Source organism: Coloeus monedula, assembly GCF_965178545.1.
Source record: "Coloeus monedula genome assembly, chromosome: 27".
In the NCBI taxonomy this organism is placed as follows: Eukaryota; Metazoa; Chordata; class Aves; order Passeriformes; family Corvidae; genus Coloeus; species Coloeus monedula.
Window position 1 is genome coordinate 1,991,819 of NC_138807.1, and position 19,097 is coordinate 2,010,915.

The window sequence follows — 19,097 nt, forward strand, 5'->3', positions numbered from 1 at the left end:
GGATGGGCTTTGAGGCCCCTTCCAACCCAAACCATTCCATGATCCTATGAAAGGCTGTGCAGGTGTCACTCAGACACGGGGAAGGGGCTGAGCTGTGGCAAATGCCAAGCAGCCCCTCCTGTGGGAATCAGGGCCCTCCAGGGCTCTGCCAGCAGGACGGGCCAAGCCCCAGCACTTTGAAATCCGAGGCCAATAAAGGCCATTTGTCGGCGGCGATGTTTTCCCCACATGTCGACTGGGGTTTAACACTCCCATATTTCACACAGAAACTCGAGGCAGCGACATGGATTGTGACTCGAGCAGGTTTTCCCTGTAAAAACACAGACTCTTGGTGCAACTGGAGCTGGTTTCTGCCTCACACAGATCCACACGGACCCTCCAACACCCCCAGGTCGGCGAGCCCAACCTGGCAAGCCCTCGGTACCCTCCTCTCCCTCTATCCTCCAAACCCAGCACCTCGGGGTCCAATTCCAAAGGCAGAGCCTGTGCTGGAGGTTACAGCTCTGCTCGAGTAGTCAGGGAATGCCACAGCACAGGGTTTCCCCCATGGATGGGGTGTTCCCTGGGAATGGGAGAGAGTCACAGCAGCTTTGGCAGGGAGTGAGGGCACATCCTCAGCATAGCCCTGGTCTGGGGACAGAGCCCAGTGGGACAGAGCTCAATGGGACAGCACTGTCCCCCTCCAAGCACGCAAACATTCCAGCCAGGAATGCAGCCCCAGCCGCCAGACAGCTCCAGTGTTCCTGCAGGAACCCTCCAGCCCGCCCCAATTAGCTTTCCTGGAGATCCCATTACTCCCAGCCACAAAGACATTGTTCAGTTCACTCCCCGAACAGCCGCGGGAGCGGGGACAGCGTATTCCTGCAGGCTGCTCAGCTTTCCTGCAAAGCAGCGCACACCTGGAGCGGGCTCAGCTGCCTGCCCCCGGCACAACTGCGCCGCTTCCCCTTCCCCTGCTGCAGGACACCCGAGCCCCGGGCTCGCCTTTCACTCGGGACACGACGTCAAACCCAGCCCAGGCTGCGGGGCACGAGGCCATGGCCCCGGGCTTCTTCCCCACCCAGCTCTCCCAAAGCTTCTCCCACACACGGGAAACCCTTCCCCGTCCCGCTAAAAGCTCAGCCCTCGATGTTTGGGGTTGCAGCGCTGTGGCACAGGGAGCAGGGATGGCTCCCAGGGGATGGGGAAGGAGCTGCTGCCACTTACCGAGGAGGGGAGTCCAGGAGGCACCTTCCGAACCTTTTTGGGCTGTCCATCTGTGTTAGAGAAGAGAGGATCTGAGTTTTCAGAGGGGTTACAGGGAGGGGAAAGGAGCAGCAGCAAAAGTCTCCGGGGTTGGAAACTGCAGGTACTGACAGGGCTGAGATCCCAAATGTCCCATGGCCAAGGGAGCATCAACAGTGAAAATGTCCAAGGATGAGCCCCTCCAAATCTCGTCTGCACCTTTTGGGGGCAGGTTTCACAGCCACACAGAGATCCCAGGACAGCAAGGGCTTGTTGGAAGAGACTGAGCCCATAAATGTAGTAACATTTAATGTTATAACCCCTCATTGGGGTGTTTTGGGAAACACTTTAACTTGAAGTGGGTTTGCAGAGAGAGGATGCAGAAAGGGAACACGTGTAGGGCTGGGCTGTATTTTCATTTGCTCCCTATACAGGGATATACTTGGGAAAGCTTCACTGCTGCAGGAGGCAGGGATGTGCTTCCCAGGGACAGACCCCAGCCCATCCCTCCCAATCCAGCTCTGGAGGGGGACACAGTGTCCTGGGGGAAGGGGACAATTCAGGGAAGTGGTAGGGAAACATCCAGGAGTGGCTCAAGGGGAAGCACAGGCTAAATTTTTTTAGAATTCAATTTTTCCTAATTATTATTTTTATGACTATTTTAATTTTTTTTTTTCATAATTATTTTTTATTATTTTTCATAATTAAGGAAAGCCCTGGCTGGGGGGTGCAGGGTGGTAACACAGCAACCTGCCAAGCCAGGGACTCAGCTGGGATGTACCTCCAGAGCAGGAATTCATCCCACAGAATGCTAAAGAATCATTTTCCAGGCTGAAGTGGCAGCACCACAGTAGGTGCCTTTTTCTGAAAAGCACTGAAAAATGCACCCATCACTGGGTCACTTCTGGTTTCACTTGTTGGGGAAAGCCCAAAATAGCAGCAGGAAAGTGGCTCTGGAGGCTGCAGGGGGAACTGTGACGAGAAACACAAGTTCTGGGGAAGTGGAGCTTGTCTTCCCTCCGAAGCTAAACTCACACCTGACCCCAGCCTGTGGTAAAAGTTACTCCCAGGTCGATCCAGACATGGGCAAGTCCTGCTTGGGAACCCCGGAGCAGGCAGGGAGAGCTCCTGGAGCAAACATTCCCTGAGTCCCAGGGCACAGTGCCCGGACCTCCCGCTGCCTCCTACGCCCTGCTCCTGCCAGTCCTGCCCGCTGCAGCTCCAGGAGGGCCACCAGCCACGGAAACAGCCTCTGAGGCAGCCCAAGGTTTTCCAGGAAGGACGAGTGATGTGCAGTGTGGCTGGAGGTGTTTTTAGAAGAACCTCAAGCTTTGCTGCTTTCAGCTAATCTGGCATTTTCCAGAAAGAGGGAAACTGCACCTGCCTCTGAGCACCCCTTTCTTGAAGTTAGATATCTCTACATAGATAAGAGGTATTTATATGCATTCCCTCCCCAACAAAGAGCAAATGCCAAATTCATGCCAGGTGCACCTATGGCAACATCAGTCCCTCGTTCCCAACATCAACGCCCTCATTCCCAGCATCAGCTCCTCATTCCCAAAGGCAGATCTGACAAGGGCACCTGCCCAGGTGACAACCCTGCGGCGTGGTGGCACCCGAGGGACACGCAGCCACTCACCTATGCTGCTCTCAGCACCTCTCCTGCGAGGATTGTTGGGGTAAGAAAAATACTGAGACCCCCCTTTGCCCCCGGTGGGGGACAGCGTGCTGGGGCTGGCGATTCCCATCTCGCTGGGCAGGAAACCGGGCTGCAAACAAGGAGAGAGAAAAGCCCTTCCATGGAATTACACTGGAAAACGACTCGCTGGGAGAGAACAGAGCTGCTTTGAGTCACCTTCACACCAATTCAGCTGAGGGGAAAAATAAACACGGGCCAAGGGGCCAGGAGGGAAAGCAAATCCGTAAATATGGGGGTGGAGGAATAGGTGTGGGGGAACAAAAGGGGCTTTCAACTTGTGCTTTCCTGCTGGACCCCAGTGAGGAACCTCTGCAAACCAGGGATGCAAACCAGCAGGTGCCATGTGGGGGGACAGCGTGGTCCCATGGTCACCTTGATGTCCAGGAGGGCAGGATGAGCCCCACGTCACCAGCCCACGTCGTGACCAGAGCCCTGGAACGGTGCTGCCACTGCCCAGGGTGGTTTTCTCCTGAGTTTTATCAGGGAAAAGCCAAATCCCTCTTTCTAAAGCCAGGAAACTCCTCCCTCGTATTTATCCCGGCTGACCTTGGGCACGCTGGGAAGCAGCGGAGCCGGGGGAGCCGGAGCCCGGGGTGCTCCCTCCTGGGATGGAGCCTCTCCTCCAGCACTGCCCCTCTCAGCTCGGAGGAAGTTCAGTGTATTTACATGGAATTGCACCAGGCTGGCAAAGGGCCCTGAAGGCCCAAAAGCTCAGCTTTGACCCATCTTCCGAGGGCAACACATGGAAATAAAGGAGGATTTCAGGCTTTTGAGAAACTGGAAAGAAAAATCTTTGCTTCCAAACTCCATCTCCTCCAGAAAGGGGTCAGGGAGGGAAAGAGGAGCTTGTGTGTTCACAGCTGGTGACATTCCTGCAATCTGTTCCACTGCTCAGGTTTCCTTCGCTCCGGACCCGCTCCGTGCCCGGCCAAGGAAAGCACCCGGAGGGACCCCGGGAGCTGCTGCCCTGCTCCTCCTGCAGGCAGGGGAGGCACTGGGATTTTGAGGCAATTTCCCAGAGAAAGGGGTTTTCTTCCTATTTCCTCTCCCTGAGGATGCCCCAAGAGATGGTTCAGGGTTAAACAAGGGGGAAGCCGCAGCTCTGCCCCAGAGCAGGGCATTTTTGGGGAAGAACCTGATCCCCATCCAGGGCATCTCCACCAGACAATTCTTCATCTTTTCGAAAACAAACAAAAAAAAAGTCAACCCTCCTCACTCCCCCAACCTGGAGCCAGAAGCAACAACTGCTCTGGGGGCCACAGGCTCTGCTGGCCCCCCCCCCCACCCCCACAAGGGGGTTTTGTCTCCTCTCCGCATCAAGTGGGATTTGCCACCCGATCCCGAGCCCTGTGCCCGCCTCTCCCGGGGCCTCTCCCGGCCATTTGCCCCCCCATTTCTGTTACCTTATATTCCCCCTCCTCCACGAAAGCCCAGCAAAAGCACCACATCCAAAAGCAACACTTGGCACCGGGCCCGGTTTTCTTTGAGCAGCTTCAGTGGTAAATGAAATCCACTCTGGCACAGCCAGCACAGCTGCTCCAGCAAAGGAAACATCCTCACTTCAGAGAGGAGGAAATTATGACAAATTTGTGTAAAATTAAAACATCTAATATGTGTGTGTGTACATGGATAAAACAAAAGCTGTCCGGCCAAAACTCCTCCCTTGGCTCCGGTGCTGGGACTGCTTCCCCAGGACCACGCCGGGCACTGAGGGGGCACTTGGAGCCACACATCAAAGGGAGGTGCTCGCTCCTTCCCAAAAAGCTATTTCTGGATGCTGGTGGCAGCAGGGAAGGTTATCTAGGGCTGCTCCACTGCGCTCCGGGCTCGGATTGACGCCTGTGGTATTCCCCACAGGAAGCAAAGTTGTTCCCCCCCGCACAGCCCCGGGGTTCACGTGGGGTGACCCAACGGGGCCGGGCTGTGTCTGCAGGAGGTGGCTCTGCTGTGCCGGGTCCCCTCCTGGACTGTGGAGATCATGGAACCCGAGAGTGGTCTGGGTTGGGAGGGACCTCAAAGCCCATCCAGTGCCACCCCTGCCATGGGCAGGGACACCTCCCACTGTCCCAGGCTGCTCCAGCCTGGCCTTGGACACTGCCAGGGGCAGCCCCAGCTGCTCTGGGCACCCTGTGCCAGGGCCTGCCCACCCTCCCAGGGAACTATTCCTGCCCAAGATCCCATCCAGCCCTGCCCTCTGGCACTGGGAAGCCATTCCCTGGCTCCTGGCCCTCCAGGCCTTGTCCCCAGTCCCTCTGCAGCTCTCCTGGAGCCCCTTTAGGCCCTGCAAGGGGCTCGGAGCTCTCCCTGGAGCCTTTTCCTCTCCAGCTGAGCACCCCCAGCTCTCCAAGCCTGGCTCCAGAGCAGAGGAGCTCCAGCCCTGGGAGCATCTCCGTGGCCTCCTCTGGAGTGGCTCCAGCAGCTCCACGTCCTGATGCTGGGCCCCAGAGCTGCACAGAGAGCTCCTGCTGCAGGTCCCACATCAACAGCCTCACGATGAAGCCAAAGCTGCACCGGACAGTCACTGACAGGAGCCACCCCACAGAGCCTCCCTGCCCAGAGAACTGGGAGACACTGCTGGAGAGGGAGAGGGAAAGCCCAGGGCAGGCAGGGGAGGGGGAAGGAGCCTCCTGGAACGCTCCCCTGCCCACGGCCAGCCTGGCACAGGGAAGGTGTTGCTTGGATCTGACTCCCTGGAACTCCCCAGCGAGGCAGCGGGGCTGGGTCACGGCTGATCAAACACAAACCAGGAGTAACAACAACAAAACCAGTGAGCCTGGAGAAGTTTGGGAAAGAAGCGAGAGGCTGCTACAACCAACATTTTCTAACCTCTGACAACTCTTTGGAGCCAGCAACACACACCAGCATGAACCCCCAACACTCCACAGAGGTTTTGGAGCAGAGCAGAGGCTTTCCAGGAGCCCGTGCACAGAGATGGGATGTAAATCCAGCGTGGTTTTCAGGACCAGACTCTCACTTTCAGGAGCCAGTAAATGAAGCAGAAAATCTCACTGCATTTTATCATTACCTGGTTTAGTCCTGGCATCCCTGTGTCTCTTCCAAATGTGGAGTATGAGGCTCTTTCACTGCTCTTCCCTGCAGAAGGAGAAGAGAAAAAACAAGGTTTGGGGTAAGAGGGAAGTGGAGGGGGTGGACAAATCCTGTTCCCATGAGGCAGCACCTCTGCCCTCCATGAAGGGACAGCCCTGAAAAGCTCCTGCTGAAACAGGAGCTGCTGGGAGAGCTGGTCCATAAACACCAAAAGCCCGGAGCTGCAGCAGCGCAGGGAAGTGCTTGTGGCCATGGAAACTGGCAGGGTCAGCCGAGCCAAAACCTCCCCGCAGACAGCGGAGACGCAGCCAGCTGCACTTGGCAGAGGCAGGGCTGGAGCAGACCAAGGGCCAGGACGAGTGACCAGACTGGGAGCGCTTTGAGACAACAGGAAATGCAATCCCAGCGCACGAGAGCTGAGCTCTGCCCCACACCGGGCACGGGGCACCTTCCTCCCCTCTCCTGTGGGAGATTCGACTTCCCAAAACCTGCGGGTTCCTCACAGCCGGGGCATCGCTGCCCGCTGGGATCGGTGTGGGAACAGCCCCGTGCCAGCAGTGCCCATGTGCCCCTGGGAACTTTAGAGAATCCCAGAGTGGTTTGGGTGGGAAGGGACCTTAAAACCCATCCAGTGCCACCCCTGCCATGGGCAGGGACACCTCCCACTGTCCCAGGCTGCTCCCAGCCCCAATGTCCAGCCTGGCCTTGGGCACTGCCAGGGATCCAGGGGCAGCCCCAGCTGCTCTGGGCACCCTGTGCCAGGGCCTGCCCACCCTGCCAGGGAACAATTCCTGCCCAAGATCCCATCCAGCCCTGCCCTCTGGCACTGGGAAGCCATTCCCCCTTGTCCTAGAACTCAGCATCAACAAGGGCTTCTCTCACACCCACCTCACCTTGCACACATGCAGCTGAAAATAAAGTTTTGAAGGGCCAAAAAAAAGGAGCCCAGCCCCCTGGTGGGATGTTCCCTCTCCAAAACATCCTGGCACTCTCCTGCCTCATGGTCACTGCCCTGGGCACAGCATGGCCTCAGCCAGCAGCACCCAGGGGTGCCAGGACAGCAAAGGACACAGGGCTGGGAGGAAGGGAATGGTTCTGTGCTGTGCCCAGAGCAGCTGCAGGCACAACAGTGTCCTTTGGGATTCTCTCCATCCCCCTAACGCAAAGCCAGACACTCTTCCAGTGGGGAACAGGCACTCCAGCAGCCCCCACCCCCAAACCCTTCCCGAAAAGGGGATCACAGATCACATCCTGCCTCCGGTCTGGCTTAGTGAGCAAAATTGGGAGGGGCAGGATTTTGCCAATCTGCTTAGCCTAAAGCCAGCCCTGAGGCCACTAAGATGCAGGTTAATGCACTGGGGCGACACAGGGGCTGGCAGGACCCTCCCCACACCACTAAGAGGTTTTGGGGAGCAGATGAAGAGGGGAGGGGAAACAAAATGCCTCAAACCAGCCCCCTTGAAGCACAGGGCCAAGGGATCAGAGAATGCCTGAGTGCTTTGGGTTGGAAGGGGCATTAAAGCCCATCCAGTGCTACTCCTGCCATGGGCAGGGACACCTCCCACTGTCCCAGGCTGCTCCAAGCCCTGTCCAGCCTGGCCTGGGACACTGCCAGGGATCCAGGGGCAGCCCCAGCTGCTCTGGGCACCCTGTGCCAGATGGGGAGAGAGAGGAGGCTGCTCATTTTGAAACCTTACCATGGAGGCCTTGAACTCAACCCAAATATTTTAGAGTGGATTCCCCCAGTACAACCCCCAAGCCCCAGAGCCCCACTCCTGATGGGAAGGTCCTGGCACGGTGCAGCCTCCCCCTCCCTCACCTCCAGCGACAGCCGGAGGCTCTGGGTGCTGCTGCCATTTCCTTTCAGAGGCTTAAACGTTAAGTAAACAAAGGTCAAAATGTCAGGGGATGGATCTCCTAAATGACCTAATTTCTAAAAGAGCTTAAGAGCTCGATCTGCCTCAGCACCAGCCACGGGCACAAAGGACTCAGCAGGCTGTGGCATCAGGCAGCTCCTGATTGCTCCTAAAGCACAGGAGAGGCAGGGTAATGCCACGGGGGTTTGGCTGGACAGCAGCAGCCAGGTCTCCTGTCTGATAACACACTGCTGCTTCCACGTGTGACTGGCATGGGGAATCATGGAATCCCAGGATGGTTTGGGTTGCAAGGGACCCTAAAGCTCATCCAGCTCCAGCCCTGCCATGGGCAGGGACACCTTCCACCATCCCAGGGTGATCCAAACCCCGTCCAGCAGCCTCTGACATCACCTGAGAACTTGGGCTGAACCAGGGGGCCCCCAGATGTTTGTGGAAGGGTGAAGGGACACTGGGCAATCCCCAACCATGTGATGTTTAAACAGGGCAAGTGCTGGATCCTGCCCTGGGGTGGGGCAGCCCTGGATGCAGGGGCAGACTGGGAATCAGAGGCTGGAGAGCAGCACCGTGGGAAGGGACCTGGGGGTCCTGGTTGGTCCAAGTTGGATCTGAGTCCCCGGTGTGTCCTGGCAGCCCAAAGGGCCACCGTGTCCTGGGGGGCACCAGGCCAGGGAGGGATTGTCCCGCTCTGCTCTGCACTGGGGCAGCCTCACCTCCAGTGCTGGGGGCACTCTGGGCACCACAAGATCAGAAGGATCCAAAGCTGTTGGAGAGTGTCCAAAGGAGGGACACGGAGCTGGGGAAGGTCTGAGGAGCGGCTGAGGGCACTTGGCTCGTTCAGCCAGAGCAGAGGAGACTGAGGGGAGGCTCCTGGGGGCTGCAGCTCCTCCCGAGGGGAGGCGGAGGGGCAGGGGCTGAGCTCTGCTCTGGGACAGGGACAGGAGCCCAGGGAACGGCTGGAGCTGGGTCAGGGCTGGCCATGGAGCTCAGGGAAAGGTTCTTCCCCCCGAGGCTGCTGGGCACTGCCCAGGCTCCCCAGGGAATGGGCCCGGCCCCGAGGCTGCCAGAGCTGCAGGAGCGTTTGGACAGCGCTCTCAGGGATGCCCAGGCTGGGGTTGTTGGGGTGTCTGTGCAGGGCCAGGGGCTGCACTGATGATCCCTGAGGGTCCCTTCCAGCTCAGGATTTTCCAGGATTCTCTGAACCCAGTGCCAGCTCTTCTCCAAACCCACAACCTTCCCTGGATGTCTCTCATTTCTCACTCAGCATCTGCTGCACCCTTGGGTCTGCAGGTGCCCCATGGGATGGGGGACACTGGGAAAGAGAGAGCAGCCCTGGCCAGCCCCAGCTCCTGCACCCTCCATCATCACATAACAAGGGAAAAAAGCAGTAAAAACTCAGCAGAAGAAATTTTACATTCAATTGTCTATGAAAACAAGGCAGAGGAAAGAATGGCAAACTTTTCTGGATTGGAATGTACCTAAGCCTGCTGAGATTCAAAAGGTGCACAAGGAAAGGCTGAACCTGCCAGCAGAAGGAGCTGTTTCTGTGGGCAGGGAGATGGCACAGGTGGCAAACCCAGATCCACCCGTCACCCCCTGGCAGCCACAGCCCAGGGCACCAACCAGGAAAGGTGGCAAAGCCCCAGGAAGGAGGCAAGGACCAGGGTGGGAAAAAACCACCAGGACTCTCCCCAAACACCATCTTGCCCCCAAGAGAATTACTGAAATCCTGCAGATGGGCATGGAGGGATCTTGTGGGAGGAGGAGGAGAAGATAGTGGGAATAAATCCCTTGGAGAGGAAGGGGGTTTCCTTTGGAAAGGATGTGAAGCACAGCAGAGGCACCTCGAGTCAGTGCCCCCAGACACTGGCTGAGAGCATTCAGCATTTCCAGCTCTTTCTGGCATCCCCCTCCCTGCCCTTCCCCCTCCCAGCTCCTTCTCCTGCCCCTCACCTGGCTGCCTCCAGCCCTGCCTAAGAAGCCCTTTCCAGCCTCTCTCCTCTCCCAGCACGTTCCCTCTTGCAGGATTTGGCTGTGTGGGGCTCTGGGAAGCCTCCCCCAGGCCCTGCCTTCACCCAGGGCTTTTCCAGAGAAACCCCCCACGCTGTGTGTGCGACTCCTCCCAACAGCACAGCTGCCCTGAGCTCGGGGGGAACGAGGTGGAAAAATAAAAACTGCTCTTCCCAGAGGTTCCCAGCAGCTCTGGCAGTGTCAGGGGTTGGCTTTGGCACCCTGGATCATGGCAGCATCTCGCCTCCACCGCAGCAAACTGCTTTTAAATAAACTCATGGCTTTGCCATTTCTCTCACAGACCACAGAGTCAAGGAACAGCCCGAGCTGGAAGGGATCCACAGGGATCATCGAAGTCCAACTCCTGGCCTTGCACTTGACAGCCCGAGAAAAAGTATTAAAATGCTGCCTGCAAGTTTTTCCAGCACCCACTGGCAAAACCAGTGCCCCCACACCACCCCAGCCCCAGCACAGCCACCACCCACTGTGCACCTCCCCCCGGCCCCACATTGCTAATTCCATTAGAATTCCATTAGAATTCCAGCCTAGGGGAAAAGGGGAGGCAAAACACAGCCAGGGATTAAAAACGGGGAGGAAAAAAAGAAGTTAAAAAACCAGGAGCAGCAACAAGCCCCTGATTAAACCCATTGTCCAGGAAGACCCCAATCTACAGGCGCTGACAATACCCACCCGATTAGGAACGCTGCTCTGAAAGGCAGCTAATTACTGAAATAATTACTAGAAAGAAATCTGTTATGGCTTATCAGTTTCCTCGCTGTTTAACCACCCCCCTCCCCGCCTGTCCCTACTGAAGATGAATGGTAAAATGTGAAATTGGTGACTTCAAACAGACAGAAAAGCCCTCCTCACCCTGCTGACCCTCTGGGACGAGCCAGTTTGTCACCGTGCTGTGTCCCAGCACCACCCCAGGACAGCCAGGGATGCTCCTGTCACCTCTCCCCACCCCAGGCTGGGAAGATCAGAACTCCCCAGGACATTCCCTGTCCTCCAGGAGTAGCGCCAGAGGCTCAAAGCTGGAAAACTCAAGAGGAGGGAACGATGGAGGGCTCAGACATTGGTTCTGCACCTGCTCACCTGGTTCAAAGAGCCCCCCCGGCAGTCTGGGATGCTTCTCATTCAGAGCACTGATGGTGTTTCCATCCAGGAGTTTACAATCATGGAATCCTGGAGTATCCTGAGCTGGAAGGGACCCTCAGGGATCATCAGTGCAGCCCCTGGCCCTGCACAGACACCCCAACAACCCCAGCCTGGGCATCCCTGAGAGCGCTGTCCAAACGCTCCTGCAGCTCTGGCAGCCTCGGGGCCGGGCCCATTCCCTGGGGAGCCTGGGCAGTGCCCAGCAGCCTCGGGGGGAAGAACCTTTCCCTGAGCTCCATGGCCAGCCCTGACCCAGCTCCAGCCGTTCCCTGGGCTCCTGTCCCTGTCCCAGAGCAGAGCTCAGCCCCTGCCCCTCCGCCTCCCCTCGGGAGGAGCTGCAGCCCCCAGGAGCCTCCCCTCAGTCTCCTCTGCTGCAGCTGAACGAGCCAAGTGCCCTCAGCCGCTCCTCAGACCTTCCCCAGCTCCGTATCCCTCCTTTGGACACTTTCTAATTTATTTTCTTCTTCTTTTGACAAATTTATGTTATTCCATCCAGTGCAACACAGCCCAGAGCTCCCTGCCCAGTCAGTCCTGCAGAGAGCTCTGGTTTTCCCCATCACCTTGAGGAGCTGAAGCTGTGGCAGAGGGAAGTGACTGAAGATTCCCCTCATGCTGTCCCCTTAATGAGAGCAGGGAGGGCATTCCCCACAGCCCTGGGGCAGCCCTGGGTGGGGGGAGCATCCCCCAGGTGCTGTGCCAGTGCAGCCCCTCTGAGCTCCGTGCTGACGGTGCCTCCCAAAGCCAAGCTTTGCTCATCCAAAGAACATCCGTGAGCCCAAACTTAACTGCTGAACAGAAATCAGTGCTTTTCCCTTCAAACTGCTTTTGGATGAGGTGTGCACCCTGAGAGCCACAAGGTCACCACCCCAAGACTGGGCTGGATTGGGGTGAGGAGCAGTGACCATCCCTCTGGCTGCTGTTCCTGCTCTGGGGCCACTGCAGGGAGCAACAGGGACTAAATCAGAGCTTTGTACTCGCCCAGCTCCACCCCAGGGGCTGTGCAGCCCCCTCCTCACTGCCCCTGGGACGGGGACCCTGGGCAGGGGAGGAGGGCTCAGGCTGGGGTGACACCAAAGGGCCCAACCAGGACAGGAGCAGGAGACAGGGATGCAGCCTGGAGGGGATTTCAGGGATGTGCTGGCAGTGTCCTGCTCCCCCCAAACTCAGAGCTTTCCTTCTCTCCTGGGCCAGGCAAATCCCTCCAGCCCTGCCTTTCCCACGGAGTTTGCTGCTCATGGAGTTTGTGGCAGCAGCTCCCAGCGCAGGGACACGCTGGGCAGAGATCTGGATGGACACATTTCACTGCTCCCTTATCCAGAGGGCCACTCCACCTTGCAGCTTCCCAGCCTCTCTCCTTGCTCCCTGCTCCTGCCAGACCCCTCGGAGTGGTGACAGGGCTCGTGCAGGAGGGGGAGCACCGGCTGCACCCGGGATCCCCCTGGGGATCTCCAGAGCCCCAAAATGCCACCAGCCTGCAGGGACAGGGGAAGGCTCCACCCTGGAAGGGATGCGACCCCTGCTTCAAAGCTCAGGCTGGCAGGAGCTCCTCAGCCCACCAAAGGCTGGTCAGAGCAAAGCCTCCTTTTCCATGTGGAAAATTGAGGCAAAAAATCACCATTTGCTCTGTTTCTCCACCAAGTGCTGCCAGCCTGCGGTGTCCCTCTGCTGTGGGAAGGTGCCCGCTGTCCCTAAAGCCCATCCTCAGAGGATGGGGGGCTGCAGCCTGGCTCTGGGACATGCACAGACTCCAGGAACACAGAATCCAGAGGATGGGGGTCCCAGGAGGAGCCATCACCACCCTGACTGCTCAGAGCCTCAGTGCAGGAAGCCAACACTGACTTTGGGGGGCCCTTTCAGCTCAGCCTCCCCCTCTCCTGGCCCAACCCACCACTGCCACCACAGAGCATCCACGCTGCTCCCAAAATGGTTCTTCCCGAAGGTCCTGATCCTCTTTGAAGAAACAGAGGTCGAATGGGAAAGAGATGAAAATGCTGAGAAGGGCTTAGATGTCTCAGACACCTTTCATTCATCAGCTACCACAACATGTTCATCCTCATCTGCTTCCTCCACCTCCTCAAATTTTAAAATTCCCTGGTTCCACTCAACCGCCCCATTAACATGAACTTCCCACCCTGAGGGGCACCTTGCTGGCAGCCAGGGCCTGGCACCAAGGGGACGCATTTCCCAAACTCTCCTTTCCCTCCCATTTTTCCTCTGCTTTTACAGAAGCATTATTCCATTTTCACGCCCTTTCCCTTTGCATTTTGCCACTCTCAAAGTCTTCAGAAGCAGCTTGGAAAAGAGGAAGAGAAAATCCCACCCCTGCTCTTCCCCCATGTCCTTCCTTTCAGCACATGAGCAAAGAGGAAGGGTTAGATGGGATATTGGGAAGGAATTGTTCCCTGGGAGGGTGGGCAGGCCCTGGCACATGGTGCCCAGAGCAGCTGGGGCTGCCCCTGGATCCCTGGTAGTGCCCAAGGCCAGGCTGGACATTGGGGCTTGGAGCAGCCTGGGACAGTGGGAGGTGTCCCTGCCCATGGCAGGGGTGGCACTGGATGGGCTTTGAGGTCCCTTCCCACCCAAACCACTCCAGGATTCTTTGATTCTACAATGAAAACTGATTTATGTATTTTGGAACCTGCTCCCAGAATCGATGCTTTCTACTTAAACCACGTTCAATTTTAGGAACAAAAGGGTCTTGGAAATGTGAGGAACCCTTTTCCCCCCCTGGCTGTTCCCTGCTTCAGTGGTCGAGCTCCTGGTGCTGCCCCTGACCCCCCTGGGGAGATGCAGCCTCTTGAGCCTGGGGCCAGAGTGTGGCCACTATCCTGCTGGCCACGGGGCCACCGCTCACCCTCAGCTCCAGAGCCACTGGGAATCGCCCACGGGGGCTCCACGTGCCGGGGACTGGCTGGGCCTGCAGGGAGAGCTGCGGTGGCTGCCAGGGACAGGGAGCCCTGGCTTTGAGAGGGAGCCAAAGGCGTCTTCCCTGCACACATCAAAGGGGAAACCTCCGTGCTCCTCCCCAGGCAGCTCCTTCTCAGCTGGAAACTCTCAAGGCTGCCTTGGCCCCAGGGCTGGGCTGGGCTGGGCCCCCCCACGCACATCCCCTCCAAACCCCGCTGGGCTGCAGCAGGGCTCCCCTGTCCCACCCAAAACCTTCTCCATGCTCCACTGACATCCTCCTGGGGCAGAGAAGGAGAAGGACGATCCTCCCCTGCAGAGGGACAGGGGGAGCTGCTCAGAAAGGCTCCTCCCCTGCACAGGATCCCCACGGGACACCCAAGCACTGTCCCCAACAGCACAAGGGGTGAAAGGGGGGAGCAGAGCTCACAGCGAGCCCTGAGCCAGGCCAGGAGGGGCCAACATGTGGCTGCTCCTGTCCCAGCACAACCCTGCTCTGCTCTTCCCCTTTGCCACCAGCTCTACAGGGGCGATTTTGTGCTGGGGGGATTTTCTGTTTCAAACACTATTCCCTCTTCTTTCCCCTCCCTTCCGACCACGAGCGAGCCCTGCCCCGGCCCCGCTCCTCCCGCATGGGCTGGAGCGCTTTAACCACCCCTTCGTGGGCAAAGGTGGGGAGGACTAACCCCAATTCCTGACCTAATGCCATTAGAGCTCTCTAAGCCCTCCAGGAGGGATATTTTCTGTTCTTATCTCTCCTCCCACCCCCGGGCTGGCAGAGGCATCTGGGTGAATGGTCACACGCATCCGGTCACGCAGGATCACCGTCCCCAGGCAGTCCCTGTGAGCTCCTCAGGCTGCCTGCCTGGAGCTGGGGATGGAGGAGCCAGGCAAGGCTGCTGGAGCCTGGCAGGATATGGGAAGAGGCCCCTCCAAACGCTACTGCAGCAAAGGGAGCATCCCCAGAGCTCTGGGACATGGCCAGCAGCCCCTCGCAGGTCACAGTCACCCAGCGGGTCTGGTTGAAGTGACCACAGTGGGGTCAGCTGGTGCCATCTCCCCACTCAAGCAGGGTCATGCCAAGTCCTTAATAAACCCTTAACAATGAGCATCTCTCCCCCCCTGATTCCCAGCTCCCAGGAGCACACTCAGCCCATCCTGGCGGGCATCGATCCCTGCTACTGCCTCAAGGTGCCACCATAAAGCAGGGGAATAACCACACACACAAAACAGCTGGCACAGCTGGCACTGATGGAACCCTCTGGACACCACCCCCCTGGACCACAGCTTGGAGAACACCTGGAGCAGCTCCAGCACAGGGAACAGCAACGCTGTCCCAACGCTCCCCCCAGCACGGGCCAGCCAGTGGCACGAGTCCCCTGCCCCGGGGAGCTGGCAGGCAGCTCTGGCACTCACCCACGAGTCCAGCTCCCAGGAACGGTGACGAGGAGATGCTGTTATGGGATGGCAGGTCCCGGTGCTCGCCGTAGTGGGGGCCTTCGCCATAGCTCTGCTGGGACAACAGGGGACAGTCACAGGGAGCGTGGGGATGCTGAGCCCAGTCCCGAAACACGAGGCTGCCAGGGCCAGCCTCTCCCAGGAAGGGGCAAAGCCAAAGGCTCCTTGTAAAAAGGGCATGGGAAGGATTTTATCCTCATGCTGAGGGAGAGCTGGACAGTGCAGTGGCTGTGGTGTTGGGAGGGGACATGGCAGGAGGGGACATGGCACCATGTCCTGGCAGCTCTTGGGCAGCACCCACCAGGCAAGAGCCAGGCAGCCCCTCCCTGAACCAAGGGGGCGAAGGGGCGAGGAAAAAGCTGGATAAATATAAATGTGTATTTTTAGATATATTTATATAAATATATAAATTCTAAATATACAAATGAGAGTTGACACCACAGCCCCAGCTCCGCTGCTGACCGGAGGGGAGGGAAAGGTGCCATTGCAAAAACAAATCACACAAACCCATTAAAACAAAAATAACCCCATTTCCATGAAGTTCATGGCATTTCTCTCCTCCCATACTCAGGCCCCAGTCATGAGGTGTTGCAGCCTCAACTCCTTCCCTGCAAAACCCTTCCCAAGTTCTCCATCCCCACCAAGGGCTGGACAGGGTGATGGATTGCAGGGATTCCCTCCTCAGGTTCCCAAAGTCTTGGGGGGAGGGTGCCCAGGAAGCTTTGCCATCAGATGAGATCCTTCAACCCACTCAGATCCCTCAACCCACCCACCCGTGTCTCCTCTGGGGACCTGTCCCACCCCCTGAGCCCCCTCTTCCCACGCCAACACCGGGTGCAGGGAGGGAGATGCCTGAGCAGCCACAGGAGCCCATCCTAGTGCAGGTCTGGGAGAGGTTTTTGGAGGAGGAACCTCAAGGAGACCTCAAGGCAGCAAAGCCTGGGGAGATGGGGATGGAGGAAACCCTACAGACTTCCCAGGATGCACGTCCAAAATGGGGCAAGGAAAGCTGTTGCAGGGTTAGGCCCAATGCTCTGAAAGGCCCAGGAAGGCCCCCGCTTGCTCTGGTTGGAGCTGGGTGTTTGTGCTTTGTCCTTACCCTTCCTTGGTCAAACGTGGAGCTGTTTTGATCTCCCGTTCCCCAGGAACCTGATCCCGGCCTTTCATCCAAGCCTACCGAAAAACAGGAAGAACAAAGGTTACTCTTTGCTTTATCAGCAAAGCCTCAAAGGTGTTCTCGTAAAATTAACTCTTCCTTCTACAAACAAAACAATATTTTCATTAATAAACCACTTCCACTTGGCGTGACTGAGCCTCCCCTCTGCCTCCTCACCTTCCCACTCCCGCTGGGAGTTACTCCACAAACTTCAAAGCAAATCCCACCACAGGCTGGAAATGGTTCAAAACATGGGACAGTGGGAAGAAGAGAAACAAGTATTTTAACTCCTTTACTCCAGAGAGCACCCACGAACCTCCCTCACCCACGTTGAAAGGGACTAAACTATGAACCAAAACCACATCGCATCCATTTGGATGCTCCAGCAGGACTTGAAGTTTGCCCATGGTGCTGCAAGATCACAACCAAACTCTGTTCAGCACTGCACCTGAGCACAGAGTGCCCAGAGGCGAAATCCTCAGGTGAGAAGTGCTGGGGGTCCAACGCTCCAGAGCCACCTGTCCAGGGGTGCTCCTGCAGCCCCCCAAGGTCCCCCTGAGGAGGTGGGGCCAGCACAGCACGCTCCCAGCCTTGCCAGCTTTAGCCCTCCCAAGAATATCCTCAGCAAAAAGGGATCCAGCCCAAACCGGCAGAGGAGTGGGCAGAAGGGTTTGTGATGTTTCTGCACAGGCTGCGGTGGGAAATCGGCTCCTTTCATCCCCTGCCAAGGCCACGCAGGCAGCAGCTCCTGGGCTGCACGAGGCACCCGAGGAGCCAGGGAATCCCAGAATGGTTTGGGCTGGAAGGGACCTTACTCAGCTCATCCCACCCCTGCCACGGGCAGGGACCCCTCCCACTGTCCCAGGCTGCTCCCAGCCCCAATGTCCAGCCTGGCCTTGGGCACTGCCAGGGATCCAGGGGCAGCCCCAGCTGCTCTGGGCACCCTGTGCCAGGGCCTGCCCACCCTCCCAGGGAACAATTCCTGCCCAAGATCCCATCCAGCCCTGCCCTCTGGCACTGGGAAGCCATTCCCTGGCTCCTGGCCCTCCATGCCTTGTCCCCAGTCCCTCTGCAGCTCTCCTGGAGCCCCTTCAGTGAGATGGGAATGTCCAGCATGACACAAAACCCCGGGATGCTGCATCAGCGCAGCTCCCACAGTTCCAGCTGATACCACAACCCCACAGAAGGAACCTTCCCTGGAAAACAGCCTCGACCCGACTCAGCTGCAGGATCTCTGACTGTGCTGCTCCATCTCCTGCTGCAGGGGCTGACCAGGGGCTGGTGAGCAGCAGTTGGTGCTGAAAGGGGGTAAATCCAGGGATTTGAGAGGGGCTGAGCAGGGTGGGGGTCCATCATCTCTGGAGGTGCTGCACAAACCCTGTGAGCTCTGCTGAGCTGGACAGGGAGAAATCCCAGATGTGCAGAAGGCCGAGGGTGAGGATGGCACCAGCCATGGACACTTCCCAACCCACGGACATCCCCAGCCCCACACCAGGGGCCGCAGTGGCCAGGGAGTGACACCAGAACCTCCCCGTGGCAGCACCAGGGCCCTGTGGCTCTCTGGGGACCCGTCCTGTGCTGGTTCTCCCAGCGGGGATGGCACTTCCAGGTGCCCCAGGATGCCCTTTCGGGAGCAGGGAGCTGAGTGGCAGCAAGGACACGGGGGCAGGGGGCCAGGGCTCACTCCCATTTCGCTTGGCAAGGCTGATTATTATGGCAAACATGCCTCGGATTTGTCTCCTCCGCTCCCCTCACTGTTCATTTAACCAGAAACTTCTTTCAAATTACATCCTTCTATTTCTGTGCCTTTGTGTTAATCATTTCCCCAGAGAATTGGTGTTTAATTGCTGTCTAATTTGCATAATTATGCATATTAATCTCCACACCTAATGAATATTCATAATTCTCATTTAGATTTTGTTTTCTAATCAAAAATTTCCAATGTGATTACTGTGCAGAGCAGGGATAAGCCTCTAATAATACCTTGGATACTAGGGAGAATTACTGCCAATTCTCCCACCTCCTACTTCCTAGAATAAACTTTTGCTTTGCTAATGTGTTTTTCCAAAGCAATTCATCTGCAATCCCTGCGAAGCCCGGCGAGGCAGGAGGCAGAAACGCTCCTTTGAGTCATTTTGCTGTCATGGGTGCTTTTAAAGCTCCCCAAGGGTCGGGGAGAAGACACGAGCAGGATCAGCAGCCTTGGACCTCCTTGGACAAGTGGTCCCTTCAGGCTGGAAGGACAAGGACTGCAGCACCACAGTCCCCAGGAGGAGCCCCAGGAGCCTCAGAGGCAGAGGGGAAGCCAAGGCGTGGGGGTCCCGACCCTCACACCCACCCTGCCCCACGCAGGATGGGCTTTGGGGGGCCTGGGCCACCCTGGCTCACCCTGAGCTCTCACAGAGCCCTTGGTCCTGCCACCACCCCAACCACAGCAGAGCAGCATTCCCAGGCCAGGATATGCCCGGGGAGGACGCTCAGTGGGCTCTGCAGGGAGCTGGGTGCCTGGAAGTCCAGGGAAATTCTCCTCAGGTTGTTGACTCTCCCTCCCTCGAACGTCCCTGCA

The 19,097-nt window shown here is 57.7% G+C and overlaps 1 protein-coding gene across 8 annotated transcripts in view; it reads right to left on the reverse strand.

Annotated features, from left to right (window-relative positions):
• The window catches only part of TCF3 (transcription factor 3), an 82,999-nt gene that overhangs the window by 23,959 nt on the left and 39,943 nt on the right, over positions 1-19,097 (reverse strand). For 6 of the 8 annotated variants that reach the window (XM_082297965.1, XM_082297964.1, XM_082297963.1 and 3 more), the window contains exons 4-8: positions 16,475-16,548; positions 15,334-15,430; positions 5,949-6,016; positions 2,864-2,993; positions 1,207-1,256 (exon numbers count right to left, since the gene is read on the reverse strand). In XM_082297965.1, the coding sequence (XP_082154091.1) occupies positions 1,207-1,256; positions 2,864-2,993; positions 5,949-6,016; positions 15,334-15,430; positions 16,475-16,548 (419 nt within the window). The remainder of the gene's footprint in view (positions 1-1,206; positions 1,257-2,863; positions 2,994-5,948; positions 6,017-15,333; positions 15,431-16,474; positions 16,549-19,097) is intronic. The other 2 variants (XM_082297962.1, XM_082297968.1) reach the window with 2 other exon arrangements.